The 19729-nt window shown below is 38.2% G+C and overlaps 1 protein-coding gene across 1 annotated transcript in view; it reads left to right on the top strand.

The window, feature by feature from the left end:
- ADAMTS5 (ADAM metallopeptidase with thrombospondin type 1 motif 5) overlaps window positions 1-19161 on the top strand; it is a 47535-nt gene extending 28374 nt beyond the window's left edge. Inside the window, exons 4-8 of the mRNA XM_055313438.1 lie at window positions 3774-4057; window positions 5491-5674; window positions 6018-6193; window positions 8245-8420; window positions 12410-19161. Of these exons, the coding sequence (XP_055169413.1) occupies window positions 3774-4057; window positions 5491-5674; window positions 6018-6193; window positions 8245-8420; window positions 12410-12977 (1388 nt within the window). The 3' untranslated portion in view covers window positions 12978-19161. The remainder of the gene's footprint in view (window positions 1-3773; window positions 4058-5490; window positions 5675-6017; window positions 6194-8244; window positions 8421-12409) is intronic.
- The last annotated feature ends 568 nt before the right edge of the window (window positions 19162-19729 follow it).

The raw sequence follows: 19729 nt of genomic DNA, 5'->3' as shown, positions 1-19729 counted from the left end.
AATATCAATTGATTTCTGATACACCATGGATATTTAGGCCAATGCCTAGTTTCATGCCTATGTATTGGAAAGGACTGAAATAATCATAGTGTTAGAAACAGATAAGACAATATGAAAAAGAATAGAGAAGGACTAACTTGGGTCTGATAATTTTCACTAATCATTAAAATAAAGGACAAACAGTGCTGGCATCAGATACAAAAAAAAACCAACAATTTTTCTGCTCCGTTTCCCGGGGGGCATGGCATAACTTCCATCACCGTTAGCATATTCTGTGGCCAGCAGAGATTGCCACTTTCTTTCTTTTGTTTGTCACAAGTCACTGCCTTTTGCTTTTTAATTTTTTTACCTTCAAGCATTTAACTGAACATGGATGGTAAAATCAAATATGCAATACGGACACATTTCTGTTGTCTTTCTTTTGGAAACTACCCATTTTTATACATAGGAAATGTTAAAACAAAAGAAAAGAAGGAAGAAGTGGGGGAAAGAAAAAACAGGTTGGCAGGGTGCGGAAAAGGACAAACAGGCAAAATATTGGCAGCAAAGCCCAGATAGGATCTCAGACTAGGATAAAGTGAAAAATATGTGGAGTAGATAGAAAGAAGTGGTTGAGAATAAAAGCCAGGCAGATTAGGAAAAGTCAGCAGTAGATTGGCTGCCTTTAGAGCTCAATACAAATGATACCGAAAGATTGACAGATTTCCTCTTTCGATCTTCCCCCAAACTGTAACAAAAAAAAAAGGACAGTGTAAATCCAGTTCTCTATTACTTAGATTTTGAATGTTTTATGCTGTGAGATTCAGAATCAAGATTCTAGATTGATTTGTTTTTTTATTGTTCCGCAGCACAATGTTGGAAAGCATTCCATTTGGTAGAGGTGTCTGTACCTATTTTATTGCAAAAGGACATAATTTAACATATAGATAAAATTGATAGAGTGTATATCTCAGGGTAAACAGGAACTAATGCAGCAACAAATCTGGTAAGAACATTGGAAAAAATAAATTAATGGCAATTCTGAAATAAATCATTTGATTATAAGTATGAAGTCATCCCCAGGTGATCTCTGAGGGAAAAATATAGAGCTGAGATATGATATTTTTAATAGCAAAGCAAATGTGTTACTCATTTTTAAGACTTACATTTTGGACCTGAAACTAATGTAACATCATGTGTCAACTATACTCAAGTCAACGAAAAACAGAACAAAACTTACACTTTGGTATTAAGCTTTTTTAACAGAGATGCCACATCTTGGAGTCTCCTTGTTTTAGGTTGATTTCAAATTGAATTATACGCTTCTTTCTGCTCATCATGTCCCAGTGAGGTAGAAAGATGTCAGTGACTCCAAGTCCACAAAGAGGTGGTGAGTTATTTTGGCTCAAGAGGAACGAGGTGGACTCATGCCACGCGTGCCCACACGTGTTAAAGACTTCCCAGCTAATCCTGCGTTACGCAGTCTGATGGTTCTGTGCTTTTTAGTAAAATAAAAGTTTCTTAAAACAGCACTTTTGAAGAATTGGAAAGCATTCTTGCTGTCTCAGAGATTTGATGACAGTCTTGTAACATCAGCAATGTGTCAGGCATTCCCTGGCTTATACAACCTTCTTTTTTATGTAGCAGTGAAGATAACGCTTCTCATGGAGTTATCGTTGCCTAACCTTACCATTTTCTAAACAAAGCTTAGTGAGGGTTTACTGTCATTCTTTCCTATTGACTTGACGCTGATGTTTTTCTTTTAACTCGATGTTTTTCTCCCAAAGTTCTCTTTGGCTGGATACTTATTTTTAATGCTTTCTCTGGCTTGCCTTCAGAAGCTTTACCTCTTCAAACGTTCTGGCTCAGAAATTAAATAGGAACTCTGCTCTGTATTCATTTTCATATAATGCGCCCATCACAGATTGACAAATTCTAAGGTATTCACTTTGAAGAAACTTGAATGTAGTTGTAAAAACATTTGTAGTATACTTAGAACATGCTGACTCTTCCATATCTGGGCGGAAAGGCAGATTGAAATGTGATTTTCTTTTGTTAAGTAAAAAAGAACAACTCGAAAATATCTAAAATCCTTAAATATGTTGAGCATAGTATCAACTGTCATTGTTTTGTATTTTTCTAGTCACCTTTTATCTCTCAGTGATTTTTACCCTTAGAGTATGACAATGAGAAGAGAAACATTTCACAGAGCTTGAAAATCCGTTAGGGAGAGGTTAACTAATTTGGTCAAAAACACTCAGCCACTTAGTGTTTTGCCAGAATTAGACTTTGGACCAGGTGTTTCTACCATAAGGCATGATATCCACTATTTAAAATATCTCCCCACATGCTTGCCCAGTCAGCAATAAAACAAGGAATCTATCCACATGCTGAGCAGAGGCGAGATGGTGTATGATGTCTATGACGAGGAAGGCAGGCTCTGAGCATAAACCTCTATTAGCTATGTGACTTTGGCTCAGTGACCTATTTTTTCATTTCTCAATTTCCTTATGTGTAAAATAAAGAAAATATTAGAAGCTGCTTCGTAGGGTTCTTATGATGATTAAATAAGTGAATATATTTAATGAAGTAGAACTGTGTAAATGTGTAACAAATATTTGTTATTTTTAGTACTATTAATAATTGTCTAGCATATCCCAAAATCCCAAGCAAACCAAAATATGCAGAAGCTGGTGGGTGATGTGCATGCTCCCATGGGCCCAGAGAAAATTCATGGTGTTAAACTGGGTGGGGATTAGGGAAGCTTTTGAGGGGAGGGAAGGCATGTATCAGCTTTTGAATTTGCATTGTCCACGAGTGTACCCACTTCTATTGACCCCCAACCTTTACATCCCCCATATTACTAGGTAAGGAGAGCACCAACGTATTTGTGCAAAATACTTTGAGCACCCAACAACTACTAGTTGCTTTAAAGAATAGTCCTAAACAAATAACAAAGAAGAATTAAAAGATGGGCTTCATCCCAAATTATCAAAGATTATGTCTTTTCTTTGCCCTCTACTCTTTTATTCTGTTTGAAGAATAAAAGAAAGTCTTTTAAGGACTTTATTAAAGTCTTTATTAAAGAAGTCTTGAAGTCTTTATTAAAATCCATGTAAGTCTAGAAGAAATACTTCTTCTATTTTCTCCACTGTATTGGGAGACCCCGGGGGAGGGTGAATCTGAGTCATTTTTGTGTTTTCCCAATATCTAGTATGTTTGCTAGAACATTATAAGTGCTGACCACATGCTTGTTGAGTGCAAGAATGAATGAGGTCTTGCCTTGTTATTATTTATGAAATTAATGGAGCAGGGACTTGGGTGGGCACAAAAGGAAGAGAAAAGCTGAAAGGAGAAAAGAGTATAAATAGAGTACATATACAAATTCTGTTTCCTAGAGTTGTAAATGCTTAGGTACTACTACAACTCTTGTTGTTGTTGTTGTTATGTCTATTCTATTATTTCCTCTAGGTCCACCCCAATTTCTCCTAGACCCTCAGCATAATGGCTATTTTCACAAGTAGTTATTACAAAATAATTGTATTTGATCATGCACTGCCATCCTGACAGGTGCCCCAGAGCACACAGCCCAGTGACAAGCCTGGAGAGGGGGTTGGTGAATGCAGAGGCACCCGTGTCCGTCCCATTGGGCTCCCCTCTCCAGGGCGTCAGCCTGCAGATCTGTGGGTGCACGATGCTCCCACGCCAGCTGGCGGGCTGCATCTTCAGATCCCTGATTTTAGTTGTTTGACACCTCTACACAGAGCCGTGGCCCATCTCGGTTAATTTTTCAGGTAACTGTCTTCTGGACCTGCCACGCAAGCAGATTCTGGGACCCGAAGAGCTCCCGGGACAGACGTACGATGCCACCCAGCAGTGCAACCTGACATTTGGGCCCGAGTACTCCGTGTGCCCCGGGATGGACGTCTGCGCTCGCCTGTGGTGTGCCGTGGTGCGCCAGGGCCAGATGGTGTGTCTGACCAAGAAGCTGCCAGCCGTGGAAGGGACACCATGTGGGAAGGGGAGGATCTGCCTGCAGGGCAAGTGTGTGGACAAAACCAAGAAAAAATATTATTCAGTAAGTGATTTTCTTGTCACGCAATGCCTGGAGAGGCAGGATCTGAAGTACATTCCTGTGACATATGTGGCTACTATCACCAGAAGCCTTGATTTCCTAGTTAAAATAGTTTTCTTTTGAGAGGCCCAAGCAAAGTATTTGCTGCTTTCCTCGGATTTTCCAAGGTCCGAGGAGAGCACTGACATATGCATGATGCCTCTGTCTTCCAAGACGCTCACACGACCATGCGTTCTCAGATTACCCTGACAGCAGCCAGGAGAAGTTCTTCACCTGGTCCTTCAGCCAAGGAGTTTATGATATTCTTCCTTTTGGGACTGCTCAGCTTCCTGCTATAAGGTTTCCAGAGTGATAGACCTAGAGTGTTTTAATAGGGCTCCTTAGTCCCTGCCATGTGAATGCCCATGGTGTGGGCACATGTGGTATGGATGTCCATGGTGTGGGTGTACGTGGTGTGGGTGTACATAGTATGAATACCCGTGGTATGGGCACACGTCGTGTGCATGCCCATGGTGTGGGCACACATAGTGTGAATGCCTGCAATGTGGGTGCACGTGGTATGGACACACGAGGTGTGAATGCCCGTGGTGTGGGTGCACGTGGTGTGAATGCCCGTGGTGTGGGCACACGTGGTGTGAATGCCCGTGGTATGGGCACACGTGATGTGAATGCCCATGGTGTGGGTACACGTTGTGTGAATGCCTGCAATGTGGGTGCACGTGGTATGGGCACATGTGGTGTGAATGCCCGTGGTGTGGGCACACGTGGTGTGAATGCCCGTGGTGTGGGCACACGTGGTGTGAATGCCCATGATGTGGTGCATAGGGTGTAAGTGCACTTCAGTATCTGTCACATTCCCTCTCTACAGAGGACTCTAATGTCTAATGAGTCTAATGAGACATTAAGCCAAATTCAGGTCAGATACATTTATGCATGTGACAGAGGGTCTGGCTCAGGTGGGATGTGTGATGTCAACAAAGGGATGCAGAACTTCAGTGCTAAAGAGGGAGAAAAGTGTAAATACAACCAACTATGCCAGGCATCGTGCAAAATCTTTAGCATCATATATTTTGTTAAAGATTCAGGATCAGAGCTGCCAAGAACTTAGCTATGGTTCAGGTGGTTATTAACAGAAAAGTACGGGACCAGAAGGCCCAGAGAAACCAGGAGTGATGCTTGCTGTGCTCAGTACTGCCAGTGAGACATTCAGATCCTAGTGCCAGGGAGTGGCAGGGAGCAGAACAGGTGACTCGCTTAGGATTGGAATTGCACTGTAATTCCAGAATGTCCAAGATCTGTGGCCATGTTCAATTCAGCGAAAGTTTATACCTATGATGGGGTTTCCACCATGGCATTGAATGCAAGTGATTTCCAAATGTACATTTTGAATATTTTTCTCCTTTCTGAGTTAAAATATCTTCCATTTTCCATTTCAGACATCAAGTCATGGCAACTGGGGATCCTGGGGGTCCTGGGGCCAGTGTTCCCGCTCATGTGGGGGAGGAGTACAGTTTGCCTATCGCCACTGCAATAACCCTGCACCCAGAAACAATGGTCGCTACTGCACAGGGAAGAGGGCCATCTACCGCTCCTGCAACGTCACGCCCTGCCCACCTAACGGTACGCTGCTCCCAAGTGTCAGCAACCACCGTGTGCCACATGTAATTTGTATTCTAGCAGTAAAAATGAAGGAGGCTGGAGGAAATAACCTATTAATCTTGTACTTCACGGTTCCACCAGTGTGCAAATCAATAACAAATACATGAGTGATTTTTTTTAAACTATTATTACAAACAACTAAGTGTTTAGAGAGTTAGGAAGAAAATAATCGTTGCTTTCAACTCCCGTGTATGGATAAAATCCAACGAGCTTGCATCTTTTCATTAAAATTACTTAAATGCACAAAGACTATATCTAAGTTTCAGAATAGACAAAGTGATAACGTGACATGTTTGTTTTTTAGGTAAATCTTTTCGTCACGAGCAGTGTGAGGCCAAAAATGGGTATCAGTCTGATGCAAAAGGAGTCAAGACATTTGTGGAATGGGTTCCCAAATATGCAGGCGTCCTGCTGGGAGATGTGTGCAAACTGACCTGCAGAGCTAAGGGCACTGGTTACTACGTGGTGTTTTCTCCAAAGGTAACTGCACACTAACTATCCAAAAACAGTAGACGTCCCTGCTGGAAATTATTTGGTAGAATAAAGCCTAGAGATACCAAATACAAACAGTTGTTATTTGGGAGGTCACTAGATTTTGGAGGGATTTATTTTATTTTATTGTATTTTTAAGATTTTATTTATTCATTTGAGAGAGAGAAAGAAAGAACACCAGCTAGGGGAGAAGCAGAGGGAGAGAGAGAGAGAGAGAGAGAGAGAGAGAGAGAGAGAGAAGCAGACTCCCCACTGAGCAGGGAGCCTGATGGGGGCTTGATCTCAGGACCCTGAGATCATAACCTGAACCGAATGCAGATGCTTAACTCACTGAGGCACCCAGACGCCCCTTTATTTTCATCTCTATATTTCCAAACCCTATACAAAGAACAAAAATTATTCTGTAAACAGAATAAGTAAAACGTGTGAAAAGGTATTTTTGAAAACTCTAACTCCGTCAAGGAAAGTGAGATGTGTTGGGCAGCCCGGTGGCTCAGCAGTTTAGCGCCGCCTTCAGCCCAGGGCCTGATCCTGGAGTCCCGGGATCAAGTCCCACATCGGGCTCCCTGCGTGGAGCCTGCTTCTCCCTCTGCCTCTCTCTCTCTCTGTGTGTCTCTCATGAATGAATAAATAAAATCTTTAAAAAACAAAAAAGGAAAGTGAGATGTGATCTTAACTTCCAAACAGTCTTGAAAACAACTAGAATTTCCTAGGTAAGTTTGTACAGGGAACTGAAAGCAAGAAAGCTTTCTACTTTTCTACCATTTAATTAAGAATTCCTTTGGTGATTTATGAAGAGAGGTTTCAAGATCATTATCTCTGACCCAGACCTTTCAACGTCTTGTACTCTTAATATGAATCAATGTCCCTGTAGTTATACACGTTATAATATACGCAAGTAAAATTATCCCTTATTTGTCACAGGTGAGCATTTTCTAAGTTACTAACAGTTATTTCTCACAGTGTCCTGCAGCAACTTAAAATACTGTTTATCTAGTTTGTAAACAGGTGCTGCATTTAAAAAATCACCTCTGAATTTGGCCTTCAGGTTTATATGAAAAATTACTGAAAATAAAGTAATGCCCAACTCAAGTAATTTAAAAAGTATTTTATCTTTTTATTGCAAGATAATACATTTTCCTTTAAAAAACATGACAAAGAATAAGAGGAAAAATATCACCTGGAAATGCCACCATCTGGGGAGCTGTGAGCCTTTTGCAGTATTCCCTACTTCAATTTACACAGATACACACACTTGCATACTCACACACATGTGGAAAGAGTTGTATATACACAAATATGAAGTACTTCAGTTTATTTACATGAGACTACGTATGTTCTTTATATACGCTCACATGCATATATAAAACCGCAAAGTCCATATTATGTACTATTTTATAACTAGCTTTTTAGATATATACTGATTCCTTTGCTCAAAATATATTCAGTGTCTCCCAGTACTTTCCCCTGACTTTCCCAGTCTCTTCCTACACTACTGTGTCTCTATTTCAGCATTTGAGAATTCAGCACGAGATAGGGAACGTTTTTCAACCGTAACAAGGTTTTGCACGCCAGTTTAGATTTTCCAGCATATTACTATAATAACAAGTATGCCACAGGGAAGGATCTCAGCGATCTTGAGCTTGCTCATTTTCTGCTGTCCACACAAGTGACAAATTGCACAGGCTAAGCGAAATGATTATCTCTGTCGATGTAGAAAGGCAAGACCATGTACCGTGGGATCGTGCTCTGCATGCAGAAAGGGAGATGAGTACCTTGGGTCTCCAAGCATATTTTAGAATTAAGCTCCAGAGAGAAAGGGCATAATCCAGATTTATTCCAGATCTTCTTTCTGCCGATACGTCAAGGATTTGTCAGTGAGGTACTCTGGGGCTCTGTGGCGTTTGGTTGGTTGGTTATTTTTTGATGCGCTATCCCAGTGAAACGCAAAACTCAAATCAGAACTTGCTATTTTGCCATGGGAACCAGGGACCTGCGCACAAGTATTTCCTAACGCTGACATGATCCTTGTTATTCAGGTGACGGATGGGACAGAGTGCAGGCCGTACAGTAACTCTGTCTGTGTCCGGGGGAAGTGTGTACGAACTGGCTGTGATGGCATCATTGGCTCGAAGCTGCAGTATGACAAGTGTGCAGTGTGTGGGGGAGACAACTCCAGCTGCACGAAGGTGGTTGGCACTTTCAATAAAAAAAGGTAAGGGGATTGAATAGTTGCCCTTACGTGCTTTAGACTCGAAAACCTGAAAAAGGGGGACCTGTGTTACCTCACAAGCTATTTGTGGGGGAGGTCTAGCATGGCTCTGGTAACACATTATACATGTGAGAACCAAGGAGATGGAGGAGGAGATGAAAAAGTTCTGGTTGCAGAGTGCCAACTCCTGGGGCCTCTGGAAGCAGATAAATGACAGTGGCTCTGAGGTCAAGATCTTGCAGAGTGCGAACCTGAAAAGAAAAACTCTGGGACATCCCCGCTAGCAGTCTCTTGCAGATCTCTTATTTCTGAACATAGTTTTAGGGAAGGATGGCCAGTTTCCATCATAATTATTTTGTTTTACAAACAAATTTTCATTAGACTGTATGTTTCCTTGAGAAGACCTCTCTCATTGCAAAATGGAAGCTAATTGCAGTGATGGAGACAACAATATCATTTTGTAGTGAACTCTCCTGGTTTAGATCTACTCTATAAAGAAACATATACGGTAATGTCTGCTTCCTCTATGATCCTTGATTATGCTTTCATTTTAAATATGTAAGTTTAGAAAGTACCAATTTCTGGAATTAAAAATTTTTAAGATTTATTTATTTATTTTAGGTAAAGCAAAAGCAGGCACACGTGTAAGAGCAGGAAGGGCAGAAGGAAAGAATCTTCAAGCAGACTCCCCCCACTGGTCCAGGACTCTACATGGGGGTCAACCCCATGACCCATGAGATCATGACCTGAGCCAAAACCAAGACTGGGTCGCTTAACTGACTGAGCCACCCAGGCGCTCCTGGCATTAAATATTATGTTATCAGCTAGGATGAGGGAGCTGGCTAAAAAGTCTGCTGGAATGCAGGATTCTTTTTCTTTTTCACCAAACCACTCTTGATGCTGAGTGGTATTGGTCCGGTGCACCTGTATTCCTGGCGTGTGTGGTGTATTGTCTGTATCTGGAGGGTAATATGGAAACCAAATTAACAATAAGGATTCATTAAAATAATCTCATGCCATGTTATTGTGGAAAACTGGAAATTATCTTTGATAAAATTTTAAAAATGGCGTGGCTGAAGAATTTATTCTGAGTTTATTTTTTAATTTTTTTTATTCTGAGTTTAAATATGCATTACTAATCCTATTCGCTAGTGATTTAGCAATTATTCATCCAACTGTATTGATCCATCTTTGTAAAATACCCTGCGTGTCAATCATATACTGCATTTTTATATTGCAAAGGTACAATACACCTTAGACATGATGAAGTTTACCTTTTTGTTTTACAAATGAGAAACTGGGACTCTGAAAGTTTAAAGCTTATCTAATTTTGCATGGTTGATGAATTCCAAAGCAAAGGCTATACCTTAGGTCATAAGATTAAAAAAAAAAAAAGGAAAGAAGGAAGGAAGACGAAGAAATTCAGGAATCAAAAGGAAATACCTTATGTACCACATGCTATGTATTCTTCTTACATGAAATTAGCCACTTTTTTAAATACTAAACTTGGCATTTTGTTTTTTGGATTGGCAACCAACATCCACACACTTGTTGTCACATGGAAAGATGAAGAAATTCATGATAACGACAAGTAGTGGGCAACCTGACAGCTTGCAAATCGATTTGGCCAAGATTACATTATGTGGTACAAATGATCTGTTTATTCTAAATAAATTGCCTTGGCCTAGTGTGATGTATAAAAAAGGACATTGAACTTGGGACTGAAATCTTTGTAATCAAGCTCTGGCTCAGTAATTTACAAAGACTGTGTGCTATCCCAAGAGTCACTTCATTTTTCTCTTTTTCTTTATTTTTTTTTCTATTAATTCTTGAGAGCAGAATGGAATTAATAGCAATTATCTTGTTAGTTAATATTGCTGTGAGGATCCATTGAGATCATGCATACATGCATATTAAAATATTTCATCAAGCTCAAACCTCTTCACAAATATGACTCTAACCTTAATTCACCCCTCTCAATGTCTTTCATCTCAGTAAATAGCAACTCAGTCTTTCTATTGCTCAGTACCAGGAGAATAAGAGAATCATCTTTTACCGAGGCAGTAAGAAATCAAGACACCAGTCCTCCTACTTACCATTGCCTTGTGAAGCTGAAAATACCAACCAATCCTCATAAATCTGAGACAGACTCTAAGGAATAAGGATTAAAAAAAAAGAAGAAGAAAAAACTCTCCTGCCTGATTCCCTTACCCTTCATTCTTTATTTTCTTTACACCCTGACAGGTATCATTTAAACTCTGAATATAACCAGAATTTATTTTCATGTAACTGGTAGAAAGTATGGCTGGCAGACGTAAGGACTTTCATGCATGATGATATTGTGAAAAGAGGAAACTAGGAGTAAGAAGCCATGGCTTTTGAGCCTAGCACCAGCTCTGGAGTGCACTTGTTCAAATACTTTAAAACACCTCCACTTTATATGCTTTCTATATAAGATGAGATATTCTCTCCAACATCCCTACTGGTTTTGTTTGCATATGATCTCTTGGTATTAGATATTAAAAAAAAAGTTCTGTAACAAATTCTAATCTAAAATGTATTACAAAACTAAAAATAATGAGTCACGTTGGATGGATAAGCCATTAGCAGTATTGTGTCTTCTGTCTCCTAACACAGTAGGAAGCTATGAAACCTGTGTGGCAGTCCCTGTCCGTCAGATGCCCAATGGACAGTGGACTTCCCTGGGAAGGAGCCTCTGCTCGAATTCAGAGGGAATGGCTGGGCAGGGAAAATACACCTGGATTTTCAGAGTATGAATCAGTTGCCCCATCACCTCTAAACCTGGATAAGAGTTTAGCAGGAGATGACTAAATTTCACACACATCAAACTTCACAGACAATATATTTAAAACAAAACATATAGAGGCCTTATTATAAAATTACTTATGGAGGCAAAGATTTTCTCAAATGACTCCTTCTTGGTGAGTCCCCTGGTGCTTAATTAATATTTCTGTCCTAGCATTTTCAAAAGCTCTGCATACTGGAAATATTGATGCCTTTGCCCATTTTCCTGAGCAGATGATGAGCTATTAGAGACTGACTTTATTTGTCACCCATCATATAGCCTCACTCAATCTATCATGTTTATGGACATGAAGTACCCAAGGAAATTTACTATGGCATTAAAGATTCCTATTTTTTTCTTTTGATGATACTGGTAGACTGTGGTTACCTACTTACAGAATTTTATATTTCATTTGTGTTCTGCTCAAGAAATCCAGAGTTCTAGTGGAAATAGAAGCAGAGCTTCTACTCTGTCTCTAGTTCAACAGTTAAATCCGTGGTTTCCCAACTACTCTGCACATTTGGAACAATCCCCAAAGTCCTGCTGCCACTGCCTCATCCTGACAGATGGGATTTAATTGATCTTGGGTCTGGGGATTTAGATTTTTGAAAGACCTCCATGTGATTTTAATATGCAAATAGTTTGGAGACACATGAATTTAAAGCTTTCTAATGAGATTGAGGGCAGATTTTAGTTTGTCTTTACATATATCTTATTTTGTGCCAGAATGATAGGATTTGATAAGGATGTGTAATGTTTTTATAAATCTTTGAACAAAGTTGGCACACATTTTTAAAACAAAGGTGGATTGCTAACATCATCCTAATTTTGAACATCATAATAAAAATGTGTACAACATCATAGTCTTATTGCAATTTTATTTTGTTACAAGAAAACTAATTCTTGAAGCCAATTTTAGGATGATTTGAAAGTTATCTAGGTAAGTTGATGGGGACAGGTGACTTGGGGACCCTACTCCTCCACCATCTTGCCCCAAAATCTGAAGCCAATTTTAAACTAATCTCTTAACTACATTAAAACTGTATGAAGATAAGGGGGGACTTTTAGAGAACTTTTATTTGGTTCTCCATTTATTAAGAGTTTATTTATTCTTCTTTCTCTCTGTGTGTGTGTTTTTTCTTTCTTTCTCTCCCCCTCTCTCCTCTGTGGACTTTCTTGCTTCCAGTAAGGGTTACACTGACGTGGTGAGGATCCCCGAAGGGGCAACCCACATCAAAGTCCGGCAGTTCAAAGCCAAAGATCAGACTCGATTCACTGCCTACTTAGCCCTGAAGAAGAAAAACGGTGAGTACCTCATCAATGGGAAGTACATGATCTCCACCTCAGAAACCATCATCGACATCAACGGAACAGTCATGAACTACAGCGGCTGGAGCCACAAGGATGACTTCTTGCATGGCATGGGCTACTCAGCCACGAAGGAAATTCTAATAGTGCAGATTCTTGCAACAGATCCAACGAAAGCATTAGATGTCCGTTACAGTTTTTTTGTTCCCAAGAAGTCCACCCAAAAAGTCAACTCAGTCACCAGCCATGGCAGCAATAAAGTGGGCTCGCACACTCCACAGCTGCAGTGGGTAACAGGCCCATGGCTTGCGTGTTCTAGGACCTGTGACACGGGCTGGCACACCAGGACGGTGCAGTGCCAGGACACAAACCGCAAGTTAGCGAAGGGATGTCTTCTCTCTCAGAGGCCTTCCGCATTTAAGCAATGTTTGCTGAAGAAGTGTTAGCCTGTGGTTGTGATCTTATGCAGAGATAACTAGATGTTTCATCACGGAGCAGTCATGGCCAATGGTGGTGATCAATCGTGGTGAACAAGAGGTCTCCCTAAAGCACAGAAAGTCACGCTTCAATGGCATTGTCAACAGGAGTCTAATTATGGGCAGAATCTGCTCTCGGTGACCAAATGAAGATGTGCACCATTTCATGTGACAGTGGTGACCTTGGAATATAGAAAAATTTGGGAGTTCTGAACATCCCCTGGGCTACAAGAATGAAAAAACACTGATGAATGTAGAATCAGGGGACTTTTGAAGATGGAAGAGCAACGGTCTCCCCCTTGTCACCTACCTCTTATAGAATGTCTTCAAAGGCATCATAATCATTATCATCCACAATACACAGTAGCTTATTTTTACTGTCTGTAAATACGTTCTCCCTTGGTATGTCACTTTATATCACTTGGTTCTATTAAAAAATATGTATATATATATATGCACATATATATACATATATATATTTCTATAAAAAAATGTTTGACCAAAGTAGGTCTGCAGCTATTTCAACTCCTTCTAGTTTCCAGAAAGAGCTGTGGATGTTTTACTGGAAATTAAGAACTTGCTGCTGTTTTAATAAGATTTTGCATACTTTCAGACTACAGGAGATCAAATTTTAGTCAAAAACCATTTTGACAGCAAGCATCTTCTGAGAAATTCTAAAAAGAAAAAGGATCTCAGTGTATCTAGTCATTTAAATACATGCACGGGTCCATTTCCTTAAACTTTTGACTGCCTGGAAGTTTCAGGCACCCAGCCAAATTGACGCATAATTAGGATGTAGAAGTAGTGTTCGCGTGTGTGTATGTTATGAGTATTCAAGAGTCTAAAAACTAGTTTCTACCCTAAAAACTAGTTTCCTTTTGTTAGAATTTAAAAGGAAAAAAAAAAGGCATACTTCACCATAGTCTTGATTTATACTTTCACACCACTTTCCCGTTCAGAAGCTTTCATCCGATATCTTACATAGTGTAATATTCATTCAAAACACACAGCAGAGAGTTTTCTGTTCACATCCAACACCTTCAACACTGGTATACCTCTTACCAGCAAGCCTTTAAAATGTGTTTGTTTTCGCTTGTATGTTTGTTCAAGGGTTCTGTAAGACCTGCAATGTTTTGTACTTCTTGTTGACTTAGTATAATAGGAATATTAAAGATCACTCTGTAGTTAGCCACATCTAGAAGTGGTTATCATTAATGTGGCTCATGCAAAAAAAAGAAAGTAGTGGTTAATATTAATAAGACTGTTTCCACACCGTACAGGCAATAATTTCTTGCATTTTCTTTTTAAATCCAAGTATACTGATACTGTACTTAAGATTTTTCCCAATTGGAAAGCATTTGGTTGTACCAGTAAGTGTTTGGGTGATGAAATGTGATGATTTTTGAGAAGCTTGTTGCTTCTATTTCTGTAGTCTGTCTTGATAGGTTATAAGTTTGGATGTTAGAGATGGAAAAGTTTTACAATCATATGCATAAAAGTCTTTTTTTTTAAACAGTAAACTGCACCTCTCCACCCCATAGCTCAGAAAATCCAAGATATTCAGTTTCATTGGGATTTCTTTTTCTTTATGAAATATTACAAAGACAATTGTTTGTTATAAAATTTTATAATAACCATACCAATTGTGCCTACTGTTAAAGATTTGCATATAAAGAAGTTAAGGGACCATTGTTTGAGTTCCCTTAAGCTCACAAGAGTTTATTTTTATTAGAAGATATTTTTAATATAAAAGAATTATGTAATTGATCTAGCTATATCACATTCATTTCAGGGGGCGAAGATGTCTCACTGTTTTAAATATTTCCTTAAGAAATTATTTGGTAAAGCAAAATAATTATTTTACAAAACTAATGATCATCCTTTGGCTTTTCATAGACTATCATTGCTTTAGACATGGTCATTTACTCTTAATAAATTATTGACTAGAGAAGTGAGGCCCAACATTTGGCCATATAGAACATTTGGCCTCCATACATTTGATGGAGGTCACCAGATACCAGGGAGAGGGAACAACGCTTTTCAAATCAATCAGAAAAAAATCAAATCACACTATTTGACTATTCCAAGAGAACTAATAGCGAGGCTGACATTACATTTTCCTAATTTTTGAAATAATTTTAACCAATTAACATAATTCTGACAAAGTTTATTTTTATCTTTTATAGTTACAGTCACAGCAATATTAAGAAATAACTGAAGGGCACAAATGCTTGTCTCCTATTCTGCTTCTCTATACTGTATTCATAGATTTTTTTAGTATGATTTATCATTTATTTTTCCCCAAAATAATGAAGTTTTATACTTCTCATTGAAACAATCCTAGAGAGCTTAAAAGGAATAAACCACTATTCCATGCTTTTAAGGAGTTTTCTTTAGTGTTTTCATACAAATATTAGTAGATTGACTGAGGAATGTATATCTATCTCAACTCTTGAGAAAAATAATAGAGACTGGAAACTGAAATTCAGAGAAATGGAGTGTTCAGTAGATGTAGGGAATGATAAAGGGAAAATCCTCCATAACAAAATCTAATTTAGTCCAGTTGGATGTTGGACAATGCACGTCACCTTTCCAGACTTGCATCGTGAATAGAGTCTGGAATTCACGATGCTGAGGCTTCTTCCTTGGGGGGAAAAAAAGGGTTTGTCTGTAAATGCTCAGGTTAGTAAGAATCTAATCCCACAGAACTAAACACTCCAGATTAAGTTTCACTGAATAAAGGGAGCCCAGGAGAAAATAGCATTTCTTTCTTCTGGAACAGGAAAGTCCAAATTAAGCCCTGCCTTGTTGTTTGAAGGTTTAAGGGCGTTGTTTTAATCTATTCAGTAAATTCAACTTCCTTTGCCTTCCTGTGGAAACAGTTTTATCCCATTAAACTAAAAATGAAGGGATTAATCACAAACAAAAATAAAGTTGCAGCACTGAAAAAGAAGTAATTTATTGTTTTTGCGACTGGTATGTGAATTTGTGTGATAAAAGTATTTATTCTTATTTAACAAAAATATGTGCAAATTCTATATTTAAAATGTTTTGCTGTTGTCCTACTTTTAATTTATGCTTCATGTTTGTGTATAAAGTACACTTTGTGAGTTTACATAATTACAGCACTGGTTGCTTTTGTATTTTTTTACAGAAGGCTTTCTGCGTGAAACAGGCATATATGTATATATTCCTCACATATCCTTATTCTGATATTATAGTTTTCCTTTCGAAGAAAGTTTTCAATTTAATCTGTCTTGACCAGTAGTGTTCACTACTTGTCGTTACATTAATAGGTCTTTGGGTTTCATTAATACTAATTTTTTCAAGTCACAGATAAGAAAAACAATCAAGCAACTAAGGTCTAAGTTCTAAACTTGATATATAAATAGTCTGGAATCTTCCCATAGAAGCTAAGAAATAGTTGAGAATCAGGTCTATTCACTTCACTGATAAACTCAGACAAGGAGCTGTTGATGTTTTATATGAAGTTTGTGTACACACAATATACGATAGACATTGATGTTAATAAAACCAAATATTATCATTTGCTGCTTTAAAAGCACTCCTTAAAAATTAATATCAGTTAGTCTCTAGTATTGGTAGGATTCTATAGTGAGAATAAACAAATTGCATTTAAGTGATTCAAATATTAGTAGTCATGGGTGTTTCCACAAATATGGGGTCTCCATTGATTGAGTGTGACTGTACTACTACTAATGAATCTTATGGAGTGAAAATAGGACTTGGGACAAGCAGGGACACCTTTGATCACATCAGCTTGCCTCTGACTAGGATTTCAGTCTGGTCACAGCAATAAGGCAAAGCACCCTTGGATATACAATTGACCAGACCAATCTCTGGTTCTGATGTTTCCCCCATTGACTCCTTCCTTAGTAACAAGGTCATTTCAATGGTTTAGGTGAGCACAGCAAGCAGATTCAATGAAGTCTAGGACTTATGTATGGCTTAGAGTTCACTTTTTTGTGAAATAAGATTGAATTTTAATAATGGATAAATTTTGCTAATAGTTTATGACTGAGGATTGGTGAATATTATTAATCTATTTATAATTAAGCTTAAGGCAATAAAAATACCTTATATTTTTTAAGATTTCAATCTAGACAAATGAATAACTATGAGTACAGAAATGGTCATCCAAAGCTATCATAAAATCAAGGTCAAGGTGATCTATCAGACACGCAAAAAAAATGAACTCGTATATTTTCTCTATCATTTTTCTCACTTGCCAACAATCTGTAGTTTTAAACTGTCAAAAAATTAGAACAATTTAGCTAATTAATCCACTGGAAAAAAAAAAAAAAACAATCTTCCCAATAGTCTCCCCGCTAACAACTAGAGAAATACTTCTCAAGTTATATGATCACGAAACACATCAGTCTATAATGCATAATTATCTGCTAGTCCATCAACATATGGGAACATGTTGAAATAAGAACCCATTCCATTAGTGAGACAAAAATGGAAATATACATGATGTTCAGATCACAAAAGTATTCAATCTGCCAAATGCCAGTGTGATGATACCATAATTCTCAATCCAGATTTTGTGGGAAAAAAAATAAAAGAATATGTTGTTAGAAGTTGTTGGTTTTAAAAGAGACTAAGATTGAAATGTACATATTCGTTAACCCAGTTAATTGCACCTTCCTAATATAGTAGCACTTTAGCAGTAAGTTGGCTACCTGTGGTTCTTATCCTGGAGCTCCACCAGCTGGCCCATGTGGACTGCCAGAGATCAATGAAAAACCAAACAGCCCATCCCATCTTAAGGCATGGCCACATCAGAGTGATCCAAAGTCTAACACTGTGAGGAAAACTGTGATTTGTAAATAAAGCAGCATTCTTTTTGTTTGTTTGTTTTCTTTTAGCACATCCAATGAACAATTGTCATTTTTAATCAAGGTGCTAACATCCTCAGTGAGAACTGTCAAATGTGGTATTTCTGAGTTGCTATTTTATTCTACATGAGTTTTCAATTTGCAAAAGAGAACTCTTAAGTTTTTGGTGAAGGCAGGACACAACTTGATACTCAGTGTTTGGGAAATTGCTCCTAGTGGTCAGTCTGATCAGGGCTCAGTGACATAAGTCATAGGTACATCAAGGATGTTTAAGGTGGCATCAAAACTTGAAGGGTATCAGGCTAGAAGAACGGACTTTCAAAGGAGTCATGTTTCATCACTTACTAAATCATCAATGTTCCTTTCAAACATGCCTTTCAAATGAACTTGTTTGTTTCCTTACACAAACTTGTATGTGTATTTAGCCTGTTTTTAGCATTACAATATTTTATGTCCATCCATGGTGAACACTTGGCTACTACTTCTTGGTCTTTTCTTTGACAGTCCACAGCATATTAGAAGCACTTCAGCCCAGACTGCGAACATAATTAGGAGATCATGTTGTGTATGACTTTGTGAGACTAGACTTTTCATTAAGAAACATACATTGTCTCTGGATGGTGTTTGCATTACACGCTCAGGCATGACGTAAACGTAGGAGTTGACAAATACTGCTTACATTTTAGTTATGTTGTAGGAAAAGAAATCATGCACATGCTTTATAGATAGACTGCAGGTAACTGAACAGATTGCAGAAATGTATTTAATTTTATGAACAGTGGCACAAATATTTGAGTCCTATATTAGAGTCTGTGAGCAAAGACAGATGATAAGTGTTAAGTGGGTATAACAGATTTTTAAATCTTGAGATGCTTTCAAGGTAGAGTGAAATATTGAGGGTGTTGTGTATAAGCAGTCAAATGTAAGCTGCTTACTATCTTCAGTTTTTCAGAAGTGATAGCATTTTTCAGTTAATGTGATGCAGTTAAAAAACCAAAAATCTTGGAGAACTAAGACGGGTCTTGTTTAAAATGTCTCTTCAGCTTTGGCAAATTTTGAACCTGAATCAACTATTGAAAGCATTACTGTGTCTTGTAGAATGCATTCCACGACACCTCTGTTATTCAGGTAAACCACGTGAACTGACTCGTTTGGGACCTATACTGTAATATTTTTCATTGAGGAACAATATCCTATTTTGTAAAGCATTTCCCTGTGTGTGACTTTAAACTGTAAAATTAAACATTGGCTTTGTGGTTTCAGTGGGCATAATAAATGTTAATTGTAAACTAGGGTAAAGTATGTACTGCATATAATATGTTTTAGAGTTGGAAACTATTGTCCATTTATTTTTAGTTTTCTCATAACAACAGTAGGACCAAGCCAGGTCTTAAGAAAGCCCTAGGCTCTCTAATTTCTACCATTCTTCTTCCTCACCATAGATCATTCATACTTCTTCTATGTTAGTTATGGGACTTTGGACTATTGCTTTAAGTTCTTCTTAACAGACTGTCATCCTCTAAAGTCTATGTAGTGTTGAAATTCTGGTGTTAAACTGGTAACAGCAAGCAGCATAATCTACCTGCTTCATTTGTACTTTTTTAAAGATAAACTTCTGCTATATAGAAAAATCAAAGAGTTAATACTAATGCACACATGGAAATTCAAAAAAATTGACATTCATTCACTAGCAAAATCCTATTCATTTGCTAACAAATGAATTAAGGCTTCTAAGGGCATTGATTCCTTCTTTTTTTATTTTTATTTTTTTATTTTTTATTTATTTATTTATTTTTTCACATTGATTCCTTCTAAACCTGAAATCAGGGATCCCTGGGTGGCTCAGCGGTTTGGCGCCTG

The sequence above is a fragment of the Nyctereutes procyonoides genome, unplaced genomic scaffold (assembly GCF_905146905.1).
Source record: "Nyctereutes procyonoides isolate TBG_1078 unplaced genomic scaffold, NYPRO_anot_genome, whole genome shotgun sequence".
Lineage (NCBI taxonomy): Eukaryota > Metazoa > Chordata > Mammalia > Carnivora > Canidae > Nyctereutes > Nyctereutes procyonoides.
Note: the sequence above shows the minus strand (reverse complement) of the source record. Positions and strands in the feature narration are given on the sequence as shown.